This window comes from Salvelinus alpinus, chromosome 2 (genome assembly GCF_045679555.1).
Source record: "Salvelinus alpinus chromosome 2, SLU_Salpinus.1, whole genome shotgun sequence".
In the NCBI taxonomy this organism is placed as follows: Eukaryota; Metazoa; Chordata; class Actinopteri; order Salmoniformes; family Salmonidae; genus Salvelinus; species Salvelinus alpinus.
Window position 1 is genome coordinate 57,550,398 of NC_092087.1, and position 27,264 is coordinate 57,577,661.

The 27,264-nt window shown below is 42.9% G+C and overlaps 1 protein-coding gene across 2 annotated transcripts in view; it reads right to left on the reverse strand.

Annotated features, from left to right (window-relative positions):
* Nucleotides 1–27,264, reverse strand: part of LOC139565532 (cadherin-22-like) — a 316,857-nt gene that overhangs the window by 90,059 nt on the left and 199,534 nt on the right. The window contains exons 4-5 of one of the 2 annotated variants that reach the window (XM_071385959.1): nt 25,960–26,040; nt 16,562–16,856 (exon numbers count right to left, since the gene is read on the reverse strand). In XM_071385959.1, coding sequence (XP_071242060.1) covers nt 16,562–16,856; nt 25,960–26,040 — 376 coding nt within the window. The remainder of the gene's footprint in view (nt 1–16,561; nt 16,857–25,959; nt 26,041–27,264) is intronic. The other variant, XM_071385969.1, reaches the window with a different exon arrangement.

Consider the following 27,264-nt stretch of genomic DNA (forward strand, 5'->3'; position numbering starts at 1 on the left):
AAATCCTATTTTAAATTATTTTAAAATACTTTATCTGTGCTTGATTGAGCCTTCCTGGCTAAATGGACCAATACAATAGTCCAACAACTGCAAACCCCGCCCATTTGGCACTTCAGGTAGGGTAGAGCAAACACTCAAATAATTAATAAGATTTCAATGGTATTTTCTAATTAAGGGCCCTTGCAGAGTATAGGGCCCTACAAAAAGTATGCCCTTATCAGGTAAAAGTGAGGTTGTTACCGGGCAGATGTGAAGATTCACCTTTTCTGTTAGGTCAAGGAGCATGACCTTTTGAGGATAACGGTTCAGAGATTATTGGAAGATGCAGGTTAAAGGTTGTGTGGATGAACACTAATGACCATTGTCCAATGAGGTTTGTCTTTGGTCCTATTGATCCACATGGATATTTTAGACACAAACTACAAATTTGCCTCAAGTCCAGAAAAATGAAGCACCATTGTGTTCATGAAGAGGAAAGTGTGAGAATTACAATTGTCCCTAGTGCTGTGGATCCTTGAACAAATTAAGTTTTGTCACGCCCTGACCTTAGAGAGACTTTTTATTTCTCTATTTGGTTAGGTCAGGGTGTGATTAGGGTGGGCATTCTAGTTTTTCGTTTTCTATGTTGGCCTGGTATGGTTCCCAATCAGAGGCAGCTATCGTTGTCTCTGATTGGGGATCATATTTAGGCAGCCTTTTCCCACCTGTTGTTTGTGGGATCTTGTTTTTGTGTAGTGCCTGTTAGCACTGCATTTGCTTCATGTTTCGTTTCTGTCTGTATTTGTTTTGGTGATTTTCATTTATTAAAATTATGTGGAACTCTACGCACGCTGCGCCTTGGTCCATTCAGTATAACGATCGTGACAAGTTTATCAACTTTCAAAGCAGAATTACTTTCCCATTGTTCCTCAACTGTAGTGTATGATATACCATACCACTTTCTAGCTCTGAGTCTCTAATTGTATCCAATGTAAAAAAAAACATTTCAAATTTTGCTGTATAAGACTGAATTGAGCCGATCACAAATATTAATGGTATGGCTTTCTGTAGCGCAAACAAAAGCCAAAGTTTGATCCCATTTAAGCCCCTCTCAATAAGTTATTTTCAAATTGTCAGCACAGAACTAAAATACTGGTATTTCTTCAAATCCATGTCCCAAACACAGTAAGTCGTTGTGTATTATTGTTTTTCAAGTGTAGTTTTTTCAGAACTGTATTCACACTCGTTGTGTGCTACTGTATACTGCCAGGCTTCCACAGAAAACCCAATCTTACTCTATAAATATCAACAAACAGAGATACACAATGCCCTGCATGCATCAGTACAGTATGTGCGCATCATATATAAAATATAATATTTTTCAGCAAAGGGGGTTTTCCCATCTTGAGTGCACCACTTGAAAAGACAAACCATTCCATTCTCAGTTGCATAAGCAATAGCTAGGAGCCACGCTGTGAGCGCTTAACCACCTCCTCACTATAGAGCTGGTACACCTACGGAAGTTTGTTTACCCATTACCAACTTCTGAGTGGACTGTGTGAATGAAATGTCCTCTTTCAGAAAGGGTCCATCTCGACATATAAACACAGTTTTTTTAAGTCAAATTAGAGATATGTGAAAAGCAGCTAGTGCTTTTGGACTTTAAATGGACGGCTGCCCATGGCTTGCAAATGGACAGAGGTACTGTAGGTAACATTAGCTTTTAACATGGCCAAATAATTTACATTAATGCCAGGGCCATTTTATTTGGAAAATAAAAAAGGAAAAACCATAAAGAGAGATGATGACCTGGTGGTTTTTAAGTGAACAGCCATTAATCAAAAATCATAGATAGAAGGCTTCATCGTGTGGAGGACTATCTCATGTTACCGTTAGCACTGGCTCCTCACGTTAGCATTGAACCAACTGGCTGACCCCCCAGCGACCCACAATTTGCTGTGCTAGCTGCTGCTTTTACCCAATATATTTTAACAGATACATGGGAGCATAATAGCGCAGCTACACTATACAGTAAGACACCACAGAGACCATGAATGTACCATAGGTGGGCAGAGAGAGTAGCACTCACAAAAACATGCTAATGCTAATTCTACCACTAATGTTCTGACAATAGAGCCCCTCAGTGGAGCTGTCATAATACGCATAAAACCTAGTGGTCAAACACTGGAATGTGAATACAGTTTGACCGCTAGGTTGTATGGGAATTATGACTCATACTGTGGTACTCTATATTCATAAACTTTTATCTATCGACATTTTGATCCCTTATCATAGATCTATAAGTATAACCTTCATAACATGTCCTGCAACACCTAACTACCAAGTGCAAACTATGCACCAACTGAAAGCTGTCTGGATACTGGAGAATGTGTGTGTGATGATAGATAAGGTCTCTGATGCTAACAGAGAAATTTCTTTGCTTGGTGACCTTAATATAACTGGTTATCATCTACACTGAAAAAAATATCAAAGCAACATGTAAAGTGTTGGTCCCATGTTTTGTGAGCTGAAATAAAAGAACCAATAAATTTGACATACCCACAAAAACCTTATTTCTCTCAAATTTTGTGCACAAATTTGTTTACATCCCTGTTAGTGACCATTTCTCCTTAACCAAGATAATCCATCGACCTGACAGGTGTGACATATCAAGAAGGTGAACAGTGTGATAATTACACAGGTGCACCTTGTGCCGGGGACAATAAAAGGCCACTCTGAAATGTGCAGTTCTGTGAAGTCAAGTTTTGAGGGAGCATGCAACTGGCATGCTGACTGCAGGAATGCCCCCCAGAGCTGTTGCCAGATAATTTAATGTTCATTTCTCTACCATAAGCCGCCTCCAGCATTGTTTTAGAGAATTTGGCACTAGGTTCAACCGGCCTCACAACCACAGACCACGTGCATGGCGTCGTGTGAGCGAGCAGTTTGCTGATGTCACAGCTGTGAACAGAGTGTCCCATGGTGGTGGTAGGGTTATGTTATGGGCAGGCATAAGCTACGGACAATGAACACAATTTCATTTTATTGCACAGAGATACCGTGACGAGATCCTGAGGCCCATTGTCGTGCCATTCATCCGCCGCCTTCTTCTCATGTTTCAGGATGATAATGCACGGCCCCATGTTGCAAGAACCTATACACAATTCCTTGAGGCCAGTTCTTCCATGGCCTGCATACTCACCAGACATGTCACCCATTTAGCATGTTTGGAATGCTCTGGATCGACGTGTACTACAGCGTGTTCCAGTTCCTGCCAATATCCAGCAAATGCGCACAACCATTGAAAAGGAGTGGGATACCATTCCACAAGCCACAATCAACAGCCTGATCAACTCTAGGAGATGTGTCGCACTGCGTGAGGCAAATGGTGGTCATGCCAGATACTGACTGGTTTTCTGATCCACGCCCCTATCTTTTTTTTAAGGTACTGTGACCAACAGATGCATATTTGTATTTCCAGTCACGTGAAATCCATAAACTATGGCCTAATGAAATTATTTCAATTTAATGATTTCCTTATATGAACTAACTCAATAAAATCGTTGAAATTGTTGCATGTTGCGTTTATATTTTTGTTTATATTTTTGTTCAGTATATGTGTCCCATCAAGAGGACGCTTCTTACTGTGGCTAATGCCTGTAACATGACTCAGGTTATCACTCAACCAACTACTATATACCAATAGTGTTGGATCTGTGACATCCACTTGTATTGATCATATCTTCAACATTTCTGCAGAGCTTTGCTCCAAAGCAATTTCAGTTCCAATTGGCTCTAGTGACCATAACATTGTGGCAATAAAAAGGGAAGCCAAAGTACCAAAGGCAGGGCCTAAAGTTATTTATAAGAGATCATACAAAACGTTTTCTAAGGACTCTTTTGTTGAAGATAATGTTGTGTATTTGGAGTAGAATCCAGATGCAGCACTTATATTTTTTTATTGACAATTGTTGACAAACAAGCACCTGTTAGGAAACTAACTGTGAGGACTGATAGAGCCCTCTGGATCGATGATGAATTGAAAAAACTATGGGAAAAGACTTTGGAGCACCATAAATTGGGTTTTCTGCCCATAATATAATTTATCTCAATCATTCAAGTTGATGGGTCAATTATAACAAAACCTTTTGTTATAGCCCATCATTTCAATGACTATTTTACCAGTAAAGTGAAAAAACTGAGAAGTGAAATGACAACATTGATTAGTGAACCATCATATTTGTGTATCAAAGATCTAATAATGAAAGCGAAGGATTGCCTTTTTGAATTTGGTCAAGTTTGTGTGGAAGAGGTGGAAAAAAGTGTGTTATCCAAATAATAATGATAAGCTACCAGGTATAGACAACCTATATGGGAAAACAATTGAGAATGCTAGCATACTGTATTGCCACCCCTATTTGCCATGTCTTTAACCAAAGCCTAAAGAAGTGTATCCAAAGGTTTGGAAGGAAGATAAAGTAATTTCACTGCCTAAAATAGTAAAGCTTGCTCTAACAGCCGCCCAATCAGTTTTCTGCCTGTTCTTAGTAAACTAATGGAGAAAATTGTGTTTGAACAAGTTAACTACTGAATCCAGCATGCATTCGGGAAGGGGACTTAGCTTGTAATGCACTGACTAAGATGGCTGATGATTGGCTAAAATAAATGGATAATAAGATGATTTGTAGCTGTATTGTTAGATTTCATTGCAGCCTTTGATGTTATTGATCATCATTTGTTATTGATAAAACTAACTTGTTATGGCTTTTCATCACCTGCCATCACATGGTTGGAGAGTTAATTATCCAATAGAACTCAGATAGTTTTCTTCAATGGAAGCTTCTATAACATCAGAAATGTACAGTGTGGTATCCCTCAGGTGAGTTGCCTTGGGCCATTACTCTTCTTTACTTTTATTTAAATAAATACAAAAGCATTTTATTCGGTTCAAAGGATTCTATTTGACCTAAACCTCAACTGGAGTTGTGCATTAAGGGTGTGACCATTGAATAAGTTGGAGAAGCGGAGTAACATTGGTTAAAAAAAACTTAAAAAATTGGAAGGTCAGTTATCATGCTCAAGTCATATTGACAAAGTTGTTGTGAACGATGTTCTGCATTTTTGTCACAAAGATCAACTGTACTAGTTGTTCAGGCTCTAATCTTGTCCCATCTTGATTACTGTCTGGTAATATGGTCAGGTGCAGCAAAGAAAGACCTAGTAAAGCTGCAGCTGACTCAAAACAAAGCAGTACGCCTTGCCCTTAACTGCACACACAGAACTAACATCAACAACATGCATGATAGTCTTTAATGGTTGAGGGGAGGGCTGTTACGGTGACCATATTACCACCACACCAGCGGTCACGCGTCATGCCCGCAGTCAAATTCCACGTGACCGTTTATTCACAGTAACTAGGCTTCTCCAAGAGCTGATGCTGCTGATGGTCATTAGTAGCCTACCAAACTTACTAACAGCCTGGTACTCAGCACTATATTGTCTCTCTAATCATTCTGACATCAATGCAAATGTGATCGAAGATCAAATCAAACACTTCATGAGAGCCCATGAGCTCATGTTGTGCAACATTTCTATAGGCTATGCAATTGCGAGAGAAAACATTGTTTTGATGGCCTCTATTATAAAGAGGATCCCATCAGCTTTCAAGAACTACTATATTTATTTATCAACTTTCCTAATATTAAGAGTGAAGCTTCGCTTTACAACAGGCATGAAAATGAACCATGGGAAAAGCGTCCACCATTTTCTAAGTCCAAAGATGTGTATTTTTCCCCATGCCCTTGTTCCAAGACAGGTGCATGATAATTGTCCATTCTAAATCAAAACTAATTTTACACATATACTATTTAGTATTTGTAAAGACAACATTCAATTAAGAATAGTCTGATGTGTAACAGTATTAGCCTATCACTTGTAAATGATGCCCAGCGCGTGCAGCAAGGCAAGAAACCGCACATTTTGAAATCATAGTCACACACCTCATGTAGCCTACCTCAAAATTTGTATCACAACTAAAGTGTCCAAATACCTTCTTAAAATTAAGCACATTAATCCGCCTTACAACCGGTGTAGAGCCTAACTGGCATACATAGGCAGCGTGTGAGTTTCAATTTTGGGGCCAATAGAATAGGTCAACTTTTGCGCAGTTGCGTCCCCTATGTGTCTGTCTTCACTTGTAGCCTTCTTCTTAGCTTAGATGCCTGTGAGAGGACCCGATCACATGACAGGCATGGGCTAATAATAATTTAGACATCTGAGAGAGCCATGTGATTGAAAGGTGCTTCGGAGCACAGTATCTGGGAGAAGGGAATTATAATTATTATATTCAGCACAAGGGCACACCAGCCACTTTGGCTGCAAAAGGCATGGATTTTTTAGGGGGCATTATGGCCACACAAGGGTGATGCCACTGGGAAATTCGAGGCCTGGTGAGAATATTATCAAGCTCTTGTCAAATTGTGTATGACAGACTGATGAAGTGTGTGCAGCCTGCACAAGAAACAAATCAGAGCTCATGCCTTTCATGCAACTTTTTTCAAATAATTTGCATCATGCAGCCTTAATGGGACTCATCTCTTCCAAAACGTTGACTCAAGTTTGCCAAAAAGCACCTGGAAGCACCTGGAAAACCAAACACTGCATTCCACAGTAAGAACCTTATACAAACGATCCATGATGGTGCTAGTGTGATGGTTTGAGGATGCTTTGCTGCCTCGGGACCTGGACGACGATAATAGAAGGACCATGAATTCTGCTCTGAATCAGATAATTCTATATGAGAATGTCAGGCCATCCGTCTGTGAGCTGAAGCTGAAGCGCAGCTGGGTCATGCAGCAAGACAATGATCCAAAACGCACAATCAGGTCTACCTGAAAATATCTAAAAAGCAACAAATTGTACGTTTTGGAATGGCCTAGTCAAAGTCCAGACCTAATCCCTATTGAGATGTTGTGGAAGGACTAGAAATTATCAGTTAATGCTTCAAAACCCACAAACGTCACTGAGTTAAAGCAGTTATGTATGGAAGACTGGGCCACAATTCCTCCACAGCGACGTGAGAGTGATTAACATCTGCAGCAAGGGTTTAATTGGAGTCATTGCAGCTAAAGGTGACACAAATGAAAAAAAGTATGTAATTGTTATGTTATTTGTTCACTCAGGTTCCTAATATTAGGTTTTGGTTTAAGATCTGATAACATTCTGTATAAAATAATGCAAAAGTAGAGAAAATTAGAAAGGGTGCAAATACAGCACTGCATTCAGAAAGTATTCAGACCCCTTCCCTTTTTCCACATTTGGTTATGTTACAGCCTTATCCTAAAATTGGTTACATTTAAAAAAAAAAATCCTCATCAATCTAAACACAATACCCCATAATGACAAAGTGAAAACAGGTTTGTAGAAATGTTTAAAAATGAAATACCTTATTTACATAAGTATTCAGACCCTTTGCTATGAGACTCAAAATTGAGCTCAGGGACATCCTGTTTCCATTGATCATCCTTGAGATGTTTCTACAACTTGATTGGAGTCCATCTGTGATTAACTCAATTGATTGGACATGATTTAGAAAGGAACACACCTATATATAAGGTCTATATAAGGTCCCACAGTTGACAAGAGCTTTAAGGAATTGTCCACAGAGCTCAGAGACAGCATTGTGATGAGGTACAGATCTGGGGTAGGGTACCAAAACATTTCTGCAGAATTGGGGTCCACCAGAAAACAGGGCCTCCAGCATTCTTAAATGGAGGAAGTTTGGAACCACCAAGACTCTTCCTAGAGATGGCCGCCCGGCTAAACTGAGCAATTGGGGGAGATGGGCCTTGGTCAGGGACGGTGACCAAGAACCCGATGGTCACCCTGACAGAGCGCCAGAGTTCCTCCGTGGAGATGAGAGAACCTTTCAGAAGGACAACCATCCCTGCAGCACTCCACCAATCAGGCCTTGATGGTAGAGTGGCCAGGCGGAAGCCACTCCTCAGTAAAAGGCACATGACAGCCCTCTTGGAGTTTGCCAAAAGGCACCTAAAGAAGATTTTCTGGTCTGATGAAACCATGATTGAACTCGTTGGGCTGAATGCCAAGTATAACGTCTAGAGGAAACCTGGCACCATCCCTATGGTGAAGCATTTTGGTAGCAGCATCATGCTGTGGGGATGTTTTCCAGCGGAAAGGACTGGGAGACTAGTCAGGATCGAGGGAAAGATGAACGGAGCAAAGTACAGAGATATCCTTGATGAAAACCTGCTCCAGAGCGCTCAGGACCTCAGACTCGGGCGACGGTTCACCTTCCAACAGGACAACAGACCCGGGCGACGGTTCACCTTCCAACAGAACAACGACCCTAAGAACACCACCAAGAAAATGCAGGAATGGCTTTAGGATAAGTCTCTGAATGTCCTTAAGTGGCCCAGCCAGAGCACAGACTTGAACCCAATCGAACATCTCTGGAGAGACCCAAAAATAGCTGTGTAGCGACACTCCCCATTCAACCTGACGGGCTTGAGCGGATCTGCAGAGAAAAATGGGAGAAACTCCCCAAATACAGGTGTGTCAAGCGTGTAGAATCATACCCAAGAAGACTCAAGACTGTAATCGCTGCCAAAAGAGCTTTAATAAAAGACTGAATAAAGGATCTGACAAGATGGCGCCGGAGAACAAGGCTGACGTTTTACGTATTCCTAACCAATTGTGTTTTTTGTTTGATTCTTTGCGTTGTTTGTAACTGAATTTTTTTACTTATTTTGTACATAATGTTGCTGCTACCGTCTCTTATGACCGAAAATAACTTATCTCCATCAGAACTGCGATTACTCACCACGGACTGGCAGAATCCTTTTTTTCCTTTAACGAGCCCGATGTGAATGATATACTGCTTTCCCGGGAACAGGCCCAGATCCCCGTCATTTGCATGAAGAGAAGGCGGCGAAAAAGGGGCCAGAGGGCGGGCTGCCTTCTGAGAATTCATAGGCGATCGAATAAACCCCCACTTCATTCCATTCTGCTAGCAAACGTGAAAACTTTGGAAAATAAAATCGATGACCTACGCGGAAGATTAAACTACCAACGGGAAATTCAAAACTGTAATATCTTATGCTTCACGGAGTTGTGGCTGAACGACGAAATTATCAACATACAGCTGGCTGGTTATACACTGTATCAGCAGGACAGAACAGCGGCGTTTGGTAAGACAAGGTGTGGCGTACTATGTATTTTTGTAAATAACAGCTGGTGCGCAATATCTAAAGAAGTCTCGAGGTTTTGCTCGCCTGAGGTAGAGTATCTCATGATAAGCTGTAGACTAAACTATCTACCTACAGAGTTTACATCTGGAGTTTTTGTAGCTGTCTACATACCACCACAGACTGATGCTGGCAATAAGACAGCATTGAATGAGCTGTAAACAGGACAACGCGCAAACAGGACAACGCTCACCCAGAGGCAGCACTCCTAGTAGCCGGAGACTTTAATGTAGGGAAACCTCCGTCTTACCAAATTTCTATCTGCATCCACAGGGAAAATAACTCTGGACCACCTTTACTCCACACACAGAAACGCATACAAAGCTCTCCCTCATCCTCCGGATTCCTGCTTACAAGCAGAAATTAAAGCAGGAAGCACCAGTGACTCGACCAATAAAAAAGTGGTCAGATGAAGCAGATGCTAAGCTACAGGACTGTTTTGCTAGCACAGACTGGAATATTTTCCAGGATTCCTCAGATGGCATTGAGGAGCACACCACATCAGTCATTGGCTTCATCAATAAGTGCATCGATGACGTCGTCCCCACAGTGACCGTACGTACATACCCTAACCAGAAGCCATGGATTACAAGCAACATTCGCAGGGCAAGACGGATTACCAGGACGTGTACCGCGAGCATGTGCTGACAAACTGGCAGGTGTCTTCACTGACATTTTCAACCTCTCCCTGTCTGAGTCTGTAATACCAACATGTATACATTTTTAGGCCTAGGAGTCCCACTAGCGGGACAACTTCCGGTGAAACTGGAGGGTGCGCAATTCAAATAAATAATCATAAATATTATGGATATTAAACAGTTAGGTACATATAAGAGTCTTATATCGGTTGAACGCTTAAATTCTTGTTAATCTAACTGCACTGTCTGATTTACAGTAGCTATTACAGCGAAAACATGCCATGCGATTGTTTGAGGACGGCATCCCACATCAAAATATTTTTCCACCGGCACAGGTTTCACAAATTCACAAATAGCGATTAAATATTCACTTACTTTTTAAAAATCTTCCTCTGATTTGTAATCCAAAGGGCCCCAGCTATAACATGTAGTGTCTTTTTGTTAGATAAAATCCTTCTTTATATCCCAAAATGTCAGTTTAGTTGGCGCCATCCATTTGAGTAATCCACTCGTTCAACATACAGAGAAACTTTGCTTCAACAAGTCAAAATACGTTTCTATAGATACCCTAGATACAGATACCCTAAAATGTAATCAAACTATAATATTTCTTACGAAAAGAAGTATGTTCAATAGGAAACCGATTTTAGCAGGTGCGTCCTGTCTTCATGGCGCGCGCAAACACGAATTTCCAAGACTGCTTCCCTGTACTAAAACGGATATTTCTTATTCATTTTGAAGTTACCATATCTATTGTGTTATATTCTCCTACATTATTTTAACATTTCTACAAACTTTAAAGTGTTTTCTTTGCAATGGTACCAATTATATGCGTATCCTGGCTTCAGGGCCTGAGCAACAGGCAGTTTAATTTGGGCACGTCATTCAGGCAGAAATTGAGAAAAAAAGGGGCCTAGCCCTAAGCAGACCAACATAGTCTCTGTGCCCAAGAACACTAAGGTAACCTCCCTAAAGGACTACCAACCCGTAGCACTCACATCTGTAGCCATGAAGTGCTTTGAAAGGCTGGTCATGGCTCACATCAACACCATTATCCCAGAAACGCTAGACCCACCCAATTTGCATACCGCCCTAAAATATCCACATATGATGTAATCTCTATTGCACTCCACACTGCCCTTTCCCACCTGGACAAAAGGAACACCGATGTGATAATGCTATTCATTGACTACAGCTCAGAATTCAACACCATAGTGCCCTCAAAGCTCATCAATCAGCTAAGGACCCTGGGACTAAACACTTCCCTCTGCAACTGTATCCTGGATTTCCTGATGGGCCGCCCCCAGGTGATAAGGGTAGGTAGCAACACATCCGCCATATTGATCCTCAACACAGGGGCCCCTCAGGGGTGCGTGCTCAGTCCCCTCCTGTACTCCCTGTTCACTCATGACTGCACGGCCAGGCACGGCTCCAACACCATCATTACGTTTGCTGATGACACAACAGTGGTAGGCCTGATCACAGACAACAACGAGACAGCCTATAGGGAGATCAGAGACCTGGCCGTGTGGTGCCAGGACAACAACCTCTCCCTCAACGTTATCAAGACAAAGGAGATGATTGTGGACTTCAGGAAAAAGAGGACCGAGCACGCCCCCATTCTCATCAACGGTGGTGTAGTGGAGCAGGTTGAGAGCTTCAAGTTCCTTGGTGTCCACATCACCAACAAACTAACATGGTCCAAGCACACCAAGACAGTCATGAAGAGGGCATGACAAAACCTATTCCCCCTCAGGAGACTAAAAAGTGACATGGGTCCCCAGATCCTCAAAAGGTTCTACAGCTGCACCATCGAGAGCATCCTGACTGGTTGCATCACTGCCTGGTATGGCAACTGCTCGACCTCCGACTGCAAGGCACTACAGAGGGTAGTGCGTACGACTCAGTACATCACTGGGGCCAAGCTTCGTGCCATCCAGGACTTCTACACCAGGCGGTGTCAGAAGAAGGCCCGAAAAATGTCAGACTTCAGCCACCCTAGTCATAGACTGTTCTCTCTGTTACCGCACGGCAAGCAGTACCAGAGCACCAAGTCTAGGTCCAAGAGGCTTCTAAACAGCTTCTACCCCCAAGCCATAAGACTTCTGAACATCTAAATAAATGGCTACCCAGACTATTTGCAGTACACTTCCCCCCTCTTTTACACCGTTGCTAATATCTGCTGTTATCATCTACGCACAGTCACTTTAATAAATCCATGTACATATTACCTCAACTAACCGGTACCCCCGCACTTTGACTATGTACCGGTAACCCGTTTTTTTTATAGTCTCGCTATTGTTATTTTGCTGCTGCTCTTTAATTACTTGTTACTTTTATTTCTTATTCTTACTCATATTTTTTAAAAACTGCATTGTTGGTTAGGGGCTCGTAAGTAAGCATTTCACCATAAGGTCTACAGCTGTTGTATTCAGCGCGTGTGACTAATAATTTGATTTGATTTGAATACTTGTAAATGTAATATTTCAGTTAAAATAAATGTTTTATACAGTTGCTAACATTTCTATAAACCTGTTTTTGCTTTGTCATTATTGGGTACAGTATTGTGTGTAGACTGATGAGGGAAAAAACAAAATGTGGAAAAAGTCAACGGGTCTGAATACTTTCCGAATGCACTGTAGCCCACCAGACATGAGTTTCTTCACGATAAACCATGCCAAAAAACGGATGTAATTTGTCGCTCAGTTATGTATAGAGCCATGTCATCGTGGAATGCCCTGACACCAGAGGATACTCAGGCAAAAAGCAAGTTTAGCTTAAAAAAACTGATTGTATCACAGCACCTCTCCTCTTTCTACATATCTAATTAACCAGTACTGTATATAAGAATATGAATAGTGTGTAAATTGTATTGTTGTTGTCGATTGGTGTCTTTCCTATATACAGTTTATGTCGGAAGTTTACATACACTTAGGTTGGAGTCATTAAACCTCGTTTTTCAACCACTCCACACATTTCTTTTTAACAAACTATAGTTTTGCCAAGTCCGTTAGGACATCTACTTTGTGCATGACACAAGTAATTTTTCCAACAATTTTTTACAGACAGATTATTTCACTTATAATTCACTGTATCACAATTCCACTGGGTCAGAAGTTTACATACACTAATTTGACTGTGCCTTTAAACAGCGTGGAAAATTCCAGAAAATGATGTCATGGCTTTAGAAGCTTCTGATAGGCTAATTGATGTCAATTGAATGTGTACCTGTGGATGTTTTTCAAGGCCTACCTTAAAACTCAGTGCCTATTTGCTTGACATCATGGTAAAATCAAAAGAAATCAGCCAAGACCTCAGAAAAAAATATGTAGACCTCCACAAGTCTGGTTCATCCTCGGGAGCAATTTCCAAATGCCTGAAGGTCCCACGTTCATCTGTACAAACACGATGGGACCTAACAGCCCTCACACCGCTCAGGAAGGAGACGCGTTCTGTCTCCTAGAGATGAACAACAAGATGAACAGATGAACAACAACTACAGGACCTTGTGAAGATGCTGGAGGAAACAGGTACAAAAGTATCTATATCCACAGTAAAACAAGTCCTATATTGACATAACCTGAAAGGCCGCTTAGCAAGGAAGAAGCCACTGCTCCAAAACCACAATAAAAAGCCAGACTACGGTTTGCAACTGCACATGCGGACAAAGATCTTACTTTTTGGAGAAATGTCCTCTGGTCTGATGAAACAAAAATAGAGCTGTTTGACCATTGATATGCATGGAGGGAAAAGGGGGAGGCTTGCAAGCCGAAGAATACCATCCCAAACGTGAAGCACAGGGGTGGCAGCATCATGTTGTGGGGGTGCTTTGCTGCAGGAGGGTCTGGTGCACTTCACAAAATAGATGGCATCATGAGTTAAGAAAATTATGTGGATATATTGAAGCAACATCTCAAGACATCAGTCAGGAAGTTAAAGCATGGTCGCAAATGGGTCTTCCAAATGGACAACGACCCCAAGCATACTTCCAAAGCCCTGACCTCAATCCCATAGAAAATTTGTGGGCATAACTGAAAAAGCGTGTGCGAGCAAGGAGGCCTAAAAACCTGACTAAGTTACACCAGCTCTGTCAGGGGGAATGGGTCAAAATTCACCCAACTTATTGTGGGAAGCTTGTGGAAGGCTACCAAAAAAGTTTGACCCAAGTTTAAATGGTTTAAGGGCAATGCTACCAAATACTATTTGAGTGTATGTAAACTTCTGACCCACTGGGAATGTGATGAAAGAAATAAAAGCTGAAAGAAATCATTCTCTCTACCATTATTCTGACATTTCACATTCTTAAAATAAAGTGGTGATCCTAACTGACCTAAGAAAGGGAATTTTTACTAGGATTAAATGTCAGGAATTTTTTAAAACTGAGTTTAAATGTATTTGGCTAAGGTTTATGTAAACTTCTGACTTCAACTGTACATTATAACTCTTATTTTATTTCATTTTTTATAAAAATACATATTTTTTAATTTAATGTCATATCTTATGTTGTTCTTGTCTATTACTTTTGTGTACTTTGTCAAGTATTTTGTATGTTTTATGTGGACCCCAGGTAGAGTAACTACTGCATGTGAAGTAGCTAATGAGGATCCTAATAAACTAAACTACACTAAACTACATAGAACATGTATAGGGCCCTTAATACAGAGGTGAAACAGCCACAGCACAACTCTATTCCTGTTCAACCAATCGTCCGAACATGAAGACATTCACACGGCTCAATGCAAAATTCATCCAACGTCGTGACGCAAATTTGATTTAGGACTCCTTTTTCATTAGCCGGGCCATGTCTTCACAGGACGGCGGCGAATGATCCCTTCGGCATTCATCTTCGGCCTGACAGGCCTAGTTTATTCTCCCCTCCTCTCTTCCTAGGCGTTAACCGAGCCGAAACAACAAGCAGACTTTAAATGATATGTAAAGAAATATATTTTGGTTCCCGGGCCCTCTCTCATAAGGGCCATGAGCTATGACAGGGCCATGTTAGGAAGAACATGACAGGAGCGATAAGTGAAAATGAATATGCCGCAGGCTGCCTTGTGATTACTTTCTTGTTATTATTGCAGACCAGCTTTCCACCAAGGCCATAAAAAAGCACAGTGAGCATGTGCATGCTACTGGCTGAAGATGTCGCTAAGAAGCGCTAGGGCCACTAGGCATCTAGGCATCTGGTAAAAGCAGTACACTATGTGTAGGGCATAGGGTGCCATTAGGAACGAAGCCTGGGATAATACTGGAAACCTGCTCCCATTACCGTTCCATCCAGTACCGTCTCAGATCAGTGGTTCTCACATTTGTCTCACTCCATGCCAGAGATTAAAGTGTCTGGATAGAGTGAAACGACATCAGAAACAAATGCTGATTTGTGCTAATCAATTAGTCAAATGGTAAAGCTTGATGGCAGTGCAATGTATGGGACGTGTATGGAATGGCTAAAAAAAACACATATTAACTCAAAAGTTGACACGCATGTTTGGAAAGAGAATAATAAATGTATTGTCATTCCTTCACTTTTCCATTCACACAATAGTTTCCAATTATATTTAAATTGATTTCAAAATTATCTCACAAGGCCTCATATAGTTCACATTTTCCATAAAAACATTTAACAAGTGTAACTTCTTCCGTCATAAGATGGCTGCTACTAGGACCAAGTAATTCAGGTGAATACATTCATGTACACTTTAGCATACATCATATTGAAGTGTGAGCGCCACCATCAACTAGGCCTACGCAGTGGCCCTTAGCGCTGTGCGTTTGGTTTGAAGTGTGCATCATTTATCGGCATTCTGTCACCCAAGCCCCCAGCCTCTCAACCATGCACCGCGGTGACTGTGACCTTATCACAGTGGTGCCACAGCAACGCCATTAGCTGTTGTTCTACAGGAAGAGCAAATATGACCAGAAAACTAAACGGAGAGAAGTGCTTGACTAAGCACTCCAGTTATCTCATTAGCATTGGCACTGTAGTCAATGTATAAAACATGAAGTGCACACTAATTTTGTGTGTAATTTGACTGAGAGGTGGGGGAACAAGTGGGTGGAGGAGAAATGGAGGGCGCGAACATGAACTATTCTCCCCATCTCTCTCGCTCTGTCTCTCTCTACACTGTTATCTTGCCTTCTGTCTCTTCTCTTCCCCCTGTTTCAATAAGCACTGCCGGCAGAAAAAAAGGCCAAAACGTGCTGAGAAGGCAGGAATTAATTCCAATCAGGAGCGAAGGAGGGCGAGAGACATTACATTTAGCCTAGTATCCCCTACTTACAAGTAGACTCTCTCTGACACACACACAAAACTCTTTCTGTACTTTACCTCGAAAACACTCACACAGGCATAAACAAGGTTTCTCATTTCCTTACAAACTCTCAAATTTATACCTCTGGCGATTGTAATCTTGGGACTGGATTGGGTAGCATTGTCCAAATCTGACCTGGGTAAAAATTGTAACATCAACAAATGTCTCTTCAAATACTATTTAATGTCCTCCCAATGACAGGTAATGAAGGCACTACCACTTTTCCCTATGGACACATACTGTATCTCTGATACTTAAAATGAACTGCTCACATCTTCATGATCAGACCTGAACATAGTCAGAACACATTCCTGCAATCCAGCACCGCCTTTGTTTTACAAATACACACACACCCCTCCCTCCTTACCTATTTGTGAAAGCTCTCCCACACTCCCGATATAGGGCCCTTCCAGGAACTTGGGTTCACTGTCGTTGATATCCTGGACTTTGATGACAAACTCTGACTCGGATTCCAGCAGGTGGTTGGTGAGCCGGTCCCGGGCCTGAGCTCTGAGGGTGTAGTAGCTCTGCTCCTCGCGGTCTAATCGCTCGGTGGCGTGGATGTCGCCCGTCAGCTCGTCGATGATGAAGATCGTGCCCGCCCCTTCCCCGGAGATGGTGTACTTGATGTTCCCCTCGCCCTCGTCCGAATCTGTGTGGATCTGGCAATCAAGGCAATCAAAGTCAAGCTGAGATTTCATGTTTTCTGGAGGTATATAACATGTTGTTGAAGAGTTTCTATAGAATGCATTGATTTCATTGATTGACAGTTGACACTATTGTGAATGCAATACTTAAAGGACTAATGCAGCTGTTTCTCTCTCAATATCAAATCATGGGTACCTTAGTGTTATTGTTTTCAATTAAAATGGTCAAAAATAAACAAAAACAATGCATCTAATTAAGGAGCAATTTCTCAAGCAATAATTTTTCTAGGACTGTCTGGAAATGGTCTGAGTAGGGAGTGGAAAACTGACAACTAGCTGTTATTGGCAGAGAGGTTTGGAACTCTTTCTTATTGGTCTTTTAACTAATTTACCACCTGGTGATGTCGCCGGGCAGGCCAACATTTCAGGCAGTCTTTTCAACAGCTCTTACACTAAACAGGCATTATCATCATTTTCACGGTATTATTCCAACCTAATAGTGTGGAAATATACACTGCTCAAAAAAATAAAGGGAACACTTAAACAACACAATGTAACTCCAAGTCAATCACACTTCTGTGAAATCAAACTGTCCACTTAGGAAGCAACACTGATTGACAATAAATTTCACATGCTGTTGTGCAAATGGAATAGACAAAAGGTGGAAATTATAGGCAATTAGCAAGACACCCCCAATAAAGGAGTGATTCTGCAGGTGGTGACCACAGACCACTTCTCAGTTCCTATGCTTCCTGGCTGATGTTTTGGTCACTTTTGAATGCTGGCGGTGCTCTCACTCTAGTGGTAGCATGAGACGGAGTCTAGAACCCACACAAGTGGCTCAGGTAGTGCAGCTCATCCAGGATGGCACATCAATGCGAGCTGTGGCAAGAAGGTTTGCTGTGTCTGTCAGCGTAGTGTCCAGAGCATGGAGGCGCTACCAGGAGACAGGCCAGTACATCAGGAGACGTGGAGGAGGCCGTAGGAGGGCAACAACCCAGCAGCAGGACCGCTACCTCCGCCTTTGTGCAAGGAGGAGCACTGCCAGAGCCCTGCAAAATGACCTCCAGCAGGCCACAAATGTGCATGTGTCAGCATATGGTCTCACAAGAGCTCTGAGGATCTCATCTCGGTACCTAATGGCAGTCAGGCTACCTCTGGCGAGCACATGGAGGGCTGTGCGGCCCCACAAAGAAATGCCACCCCACACCATGACTGACCCACCGCCAAACCGGTCATGCTGGAGGATGTTGCAGGCAGCAGAACGTTCTCCACGGCGTCTCCAGACTCTGTCACGTCTGTCACATGTGCGTGTGAACCTGCTTTCATCTGTGAAGAGCACAGGGCGCCAGTGGCGAATTTGCCAATCTTGGTGTTCTCTGGCAAATGCCAAACGTCCTGCACGGTGTTGGGCTGTAAGCACAACCCCCACCTGTGGACGTCGGGCCCTCATAACCACCCTCATGGAGTCTGTTTCTGACCGTTTGAGCAGACACATGCACATTTGTGGCCTGCTGGAGGTCATTTTGCAGGGCTCTGGCAGTGCTCCTCCTTGCACAAAGGCGGAGGTAGCGGTCCTGCTGCTGGGTTGTTGCCCTCCTACGGCCTCCTCCACGTCTCCTGATGTACTGGCCTGTCTCCTGGTAGCGCCTCCATGCTCTGGACACTACGCTGACAGACACAGCAAACCTTCTTGCCACAGCTCGCATTGATGTGCCATCCTGGATGAGCTGCACTACCTGAGCCACTTGTGTGGGTTGTAGACTCCGTCTCATGCTACCACTAGAGTGAGAGCACCGCCAGCATTCAAAAGTGACCAAAACATCAGCCAGGAAGCATAGGAACTGAGAAGTGGTCTGTGGTCACCACCTGCAGAATCACTCCTTTATTGGGGGTGTCTTGCTAATTGCCTATAATTTCCACCTTTTGTCTATTCCATTTGCACAACAGCATGTGAAATTTATTGTCAATCAGTGTTGCTTCCTAAGTGGATAGTTTGATTTCACAGAAGTGTGATTGACTTGGAGTTACATTGTGTTGTTTAAGTGTTCCCTTTATTTTTTTGAGCAGTGTATATAAAACACAGGATAATCACATGTATGACTGCAATGGACCTTTAATAACATCAGAGAAGATTGACAGAAGGTGAAGGATAGTTCCACATAGCTACAGTCGATAAACAATTCCATGCTTCAAAGGAACATGACATGTTCAAAATGTCAGATTCTAAAACAGCCTTGAACCTGCCAATCCCAACATGTTTATTATATACATTTGTAGCACTTCACAGTATGCCCTTTATAGTATGGTCAAGGTTTTTCTCTTTCTTTTATGTCAAGGATGTTCTATCTAGTCATCAAGAAGCAAAGTTCCTATTTCACAGCCAGCGAGAGAGGGAAGAGGAGAAGTCATCACCTCCCAGTAAGGCAGTCAACATATGTACTATGACAAGACACTGCAGCGCTACCTATGATTAACTCAATTCCCACATGGCGTGCCCTTCACAGAATAGGGGCACATTGAATTAGAAGATCAGTCATTTCTATAGATTGTTAAAGGTGCGGTACGAACACGAACAAGGTAGGGGCCAAAGAATGAAGTTAAAATCTGCCAAGACTTCTATTAATGTGATTAAAATACATTCTAACAGTCCCCTATATACCCTTTGGCTTCATTGCACATCCGAACTGCTACTCCCTCCCTATCTGAAATTAGAACACAGGACTCAGGCTCCATAGCCAGTAGGACAACATCTCACAAAACAGGTGGGAATTGAGGGAGAAAATGGGAGAAAATGCCCATCTCCCAGCATTAATATTTTATAAAGGCTTGATTAAATACAGGACTCGATCGCTGTTGCTGTGGTATTTGTCGTAAAATGGGGGAATAATGCAAAACCTAGCCTTCATATTGCCTTTTCTTTCATCCTTCCCACTCTTTTTTCATTTTGAATTGTCCCCATGTCAAATAAATAAACACTGAGAGAAAAAATACTATTTTTGGGGGTATCAATATTTCAGCAATAATAAAATAAACTTCAATAGCCCATACGGTAGAAAAACAGTAGAAAGCTCTCCAATATCTGGAGATATGTGACGGGATAAGAAAGACTCTCTTCTCTCTTCGCCTGCCTTCATATTGTCCGACTGTCTCTCTATTGCTCACTGTCTTCGATCAACTTGTGACAACCTACTGCAATTAAGTCTTTCAAGAATATTAGAGTAGATGCAGAGACAAGAATCAACAGTGATGCCATACGCATCATCCAAACACATGCACAAACATCTTTAGGGAGCCTGATTACTGTAATGTGTTCAGTGAATGTAAAGGGTTTTCTATCATCAAAGTCCAGATGCAGTACTTTGATATTTGCTCTCTGATCACACGTACTGTTTGCATACACCCACACAAATGTCATGCACAGACACAGACACACACACACACAGACAGTATGGCACCATATACGGAACCCTTTTACATTTTCCCAACAAACAAAAAACATTTTGTGGTGACCAGGCACACGTGGCAACAACGCAGCACGAATGTGATTATATATATTTTTATGACAGATTGTTCTCCCCCTTCAGGCTCAATGTGTCCATCCGTCAGTCTGTCCTCAGTGGAGTGACTCAGGCCGTGGCTAAGCTGTGGACTTCAAACAAAAGGTCAAAGCCAGGGCTTCACTTGCTTAGCAATCATAACCATTAGCAATGTCAACACGCCATTTCTAGCTAAAAACCCCTGCAACCAAACAGTAGGCTGGCGTCCCAAATGGCACCCTATTCCCTATATAGTGCACAACTTTTGACCAGCCAAATCAAAAGTACAGCACTAAATAGGGAATAGGGTGCCATTTGGTACACAGCTAGGCCAACAGTAAGCGTTCCCGTCAAGAACAAAGAAGAGCTGGAGAGGTATTTATCAAAACAATGGTGTTGGCACTTGGCACACAAAATACAAAGTTGGGACAAAACAATGACTCATAACGTCACCTCCCACTCAGAGGGAAATAGTAGCTTTGTCCCGAATGGCACCATATAGGACTCTATGCTGCCTGCTTCCTCAGCAACTAGTTTACATAAAATGTCACGCAGACAGGTAGGCGAGTGCCAGACCCAAGCTGTGTGAGGAAAGAGTCAAGAGTTAGCCTGAAGCACCATGGTTGGCGTGAAACACCCTTGCCTTGTCACACCCTGGTATTTTTCACGTGTCTTGTGCTTGTCTCATTAGGCCTACCAGCATTTTTCCCGTACTCCTGTATTTCTCTCTAGGCCCTGTTTTCTACTTTTCCCGGTTTTGTCCATTCTGCCTGCCCTGACCGTGAGCCTGCCTGCCTGTTCTGAACCTTTTGGACTCTGCTCTGGATTACTGACCTCTACCTTCCCTTGACACCTACACCATCCGATGTCACAGGAAGGCCAAAAAGATCATCAAGGACAACAATCCACTGCCTGTTCACCCCGCTATCATCCAGAAGGCGAGGTCAGTACAGGTGCATCAAAGCGGGGACCGAGAGACTGAAAAACAGCTTCTATCTCAAGGCCATCAGACTGTTAAACAGCCATCACTAACATTGAGTGGCTGCTGCCAACATACTGACTCAACTCCAGCCACTTTAATAAATGGACAAATTAATGTAATCAATTTATCACTAGCCACTTTATATTATATAATGTTTACTTACCCTACATTACTCATCTCATATGTATATACTGTACGCTATACCATCTACTGCATCTTGCCATCTTGATGTAATGTATCACTAGCCACTTTAAACAATACCGCTTTATATGTTTTCATACCCACATTACTCATCTCATATGTATATACTGTACTCTATACCATCTACTGCATCTTGCCTATGCCGTTCGGCCATCACTCATTTATATATTTTTATGTACATATTCGTATTCATTCCTTAACACTTGTGTGTATAAGGTAGTTGTTGTGAAATTGTTAGGTTATATTACTCCATGGTCGGAACTAGAAGCACAAGCATTTCGCTACACTTGCATTAACACCTGCTAAACATGTGTATGTGACAAATACATTTGATTTGATTTTGATTTGATCTGTCGTTTGCCTGCCCCTGTTTTTGTAATGAACTTTTGTTACTTCGAACTGTCTGCATCTGGGTCTTATCCCAAGGTCTGATAGTACGAACTGGCCATGACTGACCCAGCAGACTCGGAACAGCTCCACGGCGCCATCTCCTCCCAAGGAGCCACCATTGGGAGACACGAGGAGTTACTCCAAGGTCTTATGGACGGATTCCAGGCCTTGGCAGAACGCCATGACTGTGCCTTGAATACATTGCTGGAGAAATTCCACGGATTATCTGTGAGGCCGTCGGCCACGACAGTAGCCTCCCAGACCCCAAGTAACACAGCTGTCAGCAGTGCATCTCTCCAGGCCACCCCGGCTTCCCGAGTGCCCCGCTTCTACACCCTCGAACCGCAAGACCATTCTTCCTACCTCGTGCCTGGTGGCTACCCTCGTCAGGCAAATAGAGATCCAGGTCCGTGAGGCAGAGCGGGTGGGGGGCCCCGGCTAACCGGATGTTTGTCCCAGACGCTGCCCGCTCCCCGGCCCTGGAATGGGCTCATTCCTCCAGGCTTGCCTGCCACCCTGGCTCCCGTTGGACCCTGGCCTTTGTGCGACAACACTTTTGGTGGCCCACCATGGTTCCGGACGTCTCCGTGTTCGGTGCCGCCTGCTCTGTCTGTGCTCAGAACAAGACTCCTCGGCAAGCTCCGGCTGGCCTCCTTCAACCTCTTCCTGTCCCTCACCGTCCCTGGTCACATATATCCCTGGACCGTCACTGGTCTCCCTCCATCTGATGGCAACACCACTATCCTCACAGTGGTGGACAGGTTTTCCAAAGCCGCCCATTTCATTCCCCTCAATTAGCTACCGTCGGCCAAGGAGACGGCCCAGCTCATGGTGCACCACGTCTTCAGGATCCATGGTTTCCGACAGTGGTCCTCCGTTCTCGCCCTCCGGTCGTCTGGAAGGCATTCTGCACACTCATCGGGTCGTCGGCCACCCTGTCCTCCGGGTTTCATATCCAACGGCCAGTCGGAGTGTGCCAATCAGGACCTGGAGACAACTCTTCAGTGCCTCGTCTCGGCCAACTCCACCACCTGGGGCCAGCAACTCGTGTGGGTGGATAACTCCCAGAACACCCTTCCCTGCTCAGTCACCGGGCTCTCGCCCTTCGCCCTTCGCTCCATGGGTTATCAGCCCCCGCTCTTCCCAGAGCAAGAGGAAGAGGTCAACATACCCTCTGCACAGATGCTCATCCGCCGCTGTCGGTGTAACCTGGAAGAGAACTTGGCCACCGGACCCCGGCTCCCGCTATTGTCTTAAAGGATGGGTATGGCTGTCTACTCGGGATCTGCCCCTCCGGGTAGAGTCATACAAACTTTCCCCCAGGTTTATCGGCCCCTTCCCCATTTCCAAGATCCTTAGCCCCTCTGCTGTTCATCTTCTGTTGCCCCTTACCCTTCGTATACATCCCACGTTTCATGTATCAAGGATTAAACCTCTGTCTCCTCTTTCCAGGCCTACCCCTCCCCCCGTCTCATTGATGGCCATCCGGCATACACGGTGAGGTGTCCCCTGAGCGTTCGACCTCGGGGCAGGGGATTCCAGTACCTGGTTGACTGGGAGGGTTATGGCCCAGAGGAGAGGTGTTGGGTCCCCACTAGGAACATCCTTGACCCAGCCCTCATCGCTGAGTTCCACCGCCGGCACCCTGGTCAACCAGGTATGTGCCCGGGTAGGATGCCAGGTTGCGTCCCTAGAGGTAAGGGGTGTCTGCATCTGAGTCTTATCCTGAGGTCTGATATCCCTGGCCATGTCACTGAAACTGACTGTGCAAATACTCACATACACACACAAATGCTGGCACCCACACACAGACAAAAACACACACGCACATATGCACAAACACACACACAAACACACAGAGACACAACTGCACACACATTATCTCTATCTTACACTCTGTCTCACACATACATAACTGGGCAAGCTGAGGGCTGACTCAGAGAAAGAGCAGGGGTGGATGGGATATGGAACTGCCTGCCAAGTAGGGGTCCGCACGCTAACAAAGACCTCTGGTGTCACTTTGGATTCAGGGCAAGCCACCCTACAGAAGGACATTACAAATGAGACAGCTGATTTGAAGTTAAAAACGAGATCAGATATACGACATTTTGTGTAGTGAATTGGCATTGTGCCTCTGCTCACCCTCCCTACACATATTCCTATTCACCCTCCTTCGCTCTACCATTCATATGCACAGACATAAACATACACTGTACACCCACTCACACCCTCTCTCACACACACATCCATATAACAATTATTAACATATATGCTATATTTAGCATATAAGGGGGGGGGGTGATATATGGCCAATATTCCACGGCTAATGGCTGTTCTTGTTGCGGAGTGCCTGGATACAGCACTTAGCCGTGGTATATTGTGCATATACCACAAAGCCCCGAGGTGCCTTATTGCTAATATAAACTGGTTACCAACGTAAATAGAGCAGTAAAAATAAATGTTTGTCATACCCGTGTTATATGGTCTGATATACCATTGCTTTCAGCCAATCAGCTTTCAGGGCCCAAACCACCCAGTTTATAATTCCTCTTTTATATTGTCTTTTCAGTGTATCTCATGGGTAATTCTATCATTACTTCCTAGAGAAGCCTTGTTGTAATCTGATAGCCAATTAGGAATTGGGAGGTGGGGGAGTCCTACTTTTTAGTGACCATTCGAAACCAAAAGCTATGTTATTGCTATTAAAATATATATTGTGATAGCTGTAATTGATATTTTAATTCACCCAGTAGGCTGGTGCAATTTTGGTTTAATATTATGGTATTAGGGCCGGGACGATACCAGTATCGCAATACTCGTTAGTATCATGGCAAGGAAACAAAACACAAAGAGGATTTCACTTCTTTAGGAAAACAGTCCTAATGTTGGAAACACACATTATGTTGTCATCCAGAGTCACATGTATTTATATCCCAAGCTATAACACACAACATTTTACATACAGCGGCTTTTTAGGACCAAAGAGTGAGGTCAGCTTTGTGTTTTCATTTTTGCCAGGGATTTTTTTTTGCAATACTGGCATTGTCACGAAAATAAACGTTCACATCGATGTTGGCATTTGAAGTCGGCCTTGTTGTGACTTGATAGCGTGTATTATGCATCTACTTCATGTTGCACTGTATGCACCGTTCCATAAGTAAATTAGTCAATTTATGATGAGGTTGGTGTGATGGTTAACATTGTGCACACCATTCATCAGACCTTTAAAACAAATTTTGTGGTGATAATTAATGTCGGGGGTCATTTGTTTTAATTTTTGCTGTTCTCCAAATAGCATTTTTGAGTTTTTAAATTGTGTAGAAATGCAGCAAATGAACTTAAACTTCTAAAGAATCCCTTTAGGGGGGGGATCCTTGCCACCCACTTTGCCATACCCTTGGTTTAGCTGAACTGATGCCACTGCTTCCTACTTAACACACCAATTAAACGTGTCATCAAAGATGACTTAACTTTCACAGCCAATCAGAACGCAAAATACTGTCAATGAAAATAATAAAAATGAATCGTGACTATACATGTGGTCAGTCTGGTAAATAGACAAAGCTCAATGACATTCAAAGTTGTCCATACTACATGTGCCCATGTTTCAACCCTTTTTAGTCTTTCAATTATTGTTTTAATCTGATCTATTGTGCTGTAAATCTAGAAATATTCAATGAAACTTAAAGCCACAGTCTGGGAGATGTCATGAAAAATACCTGATTTGTAATAAAATGACTTACAAATAATGAACTGTAATAATATTAGCGCAGTACAATCACCTTAACAAAAAAGGACAATGATTCCTTTGTCTATGCATTTGTTGTCAAAGGAGGCTTTGGAAGCAAATTATGTGTAGCAATAAATCATAATGTAAATGATGTTTCAAAAATAAGTGTTGCTCAAACTTTCAAGACATTCCTTGAGCACTACAGATATATCACAACAGATGTATAACAGAAGTCCGTGTGAAAATGTCATGGAATGCATTCGCTCAATTGCTTACGTTTTTTGTTGGTGGCCCACTGTTTGGTGGCATGCACATCTCACAGAGTGTGGGTTTAACTGAGTCTAACACATCTTGTATCTGCAATGAAACAAACGAATACAGCTTGAGACAAAGGTTATGTCACCAAACAGTATGCTTTTATAATCTGTGATCTATACATGTAACATTTCATTTTGTTTTATGTTTCGTGTACAATTTGATGGCTAGTGTCTTGTAAGCTAATATGGGCTAAGCACCAATTTTTTTTTTAAATGAATGAATGATTCAATCCATCCACCAATCAATCAATAATATATAGTAGAGGAAATACAATACTGTCTTGGTTTATAATATCTTTAAACCTGATAGTTTTTAATGGTTTGAAAACTGCTATTACACTTTGGGTTTACTATATTTACTACAATAAAGGTGGAAAAGGTTGAATTCTCTTTCCCCCTTATACAAAAGGGTCATCATTCTAAGTATCCAGACATACAGTATTATTGTCCGATTGTGTCTGAATGCCTCTAGCTGACAATGAGTTTAAATGTATCCTAAGTACCTGTAACCACAGAATTAGAATGTGATTCTGTGGCTGCGTTTACACAGGCAGCCCAATTCTAATATTTTGCCAATCAGATTTGATCTTTGGGCAAAACATCAGGATTGTGCAGCCTGTGTAAACGCAGCCATAGTCTATGTCTGTAACCTTCTACCTCCTGAATGAGGTTCAGCATTGGCATGGAACTATCTTAAATGGCTCTTAAGACTTAAGATTGTATAAACACTTTCAGATCTCAGCTTTACATTAATCTGCATGGAAACCTTGGAACACCTTTCCCTTTCAACCTTAGGTAAACATTTGACCTGAACCTACTGTGTCGCAGACTTTCTGACGGGTCGTCCCCCAGGTGGTGAGTGTAGGCAACAACACCTCCAACACACTGATCCTCAACATGAGGGTCCCCCAGGGGTGTGTGCTCAGCCCCCTCCTGTACTCCCTGTTCACCCATGACTGCGTGGCTAGGCACGACCACAACCCTATCATCAAGTTTGCTGACGACGCAACAGTGGTAGGCCTGATCACCAACAACGATGAGACAGTCTACAGGAAGGAGGTTAGTGCCCTGGCAGAGTGGTGCCGGGGAAATAACCTCTCCCTCAACTTAAAAAAATGAAGGAGCTGATCGTGGACTACAGGAGACAGCAAAGAGAGCACGCCCCCCATCAACATCAATGGGCCACAGCAGAGACGGTCAAAAGCTTAAAGTTACTTGGCGTGCACATCATCAAGGACCTGAAATGGTCCGACCACACCGACAC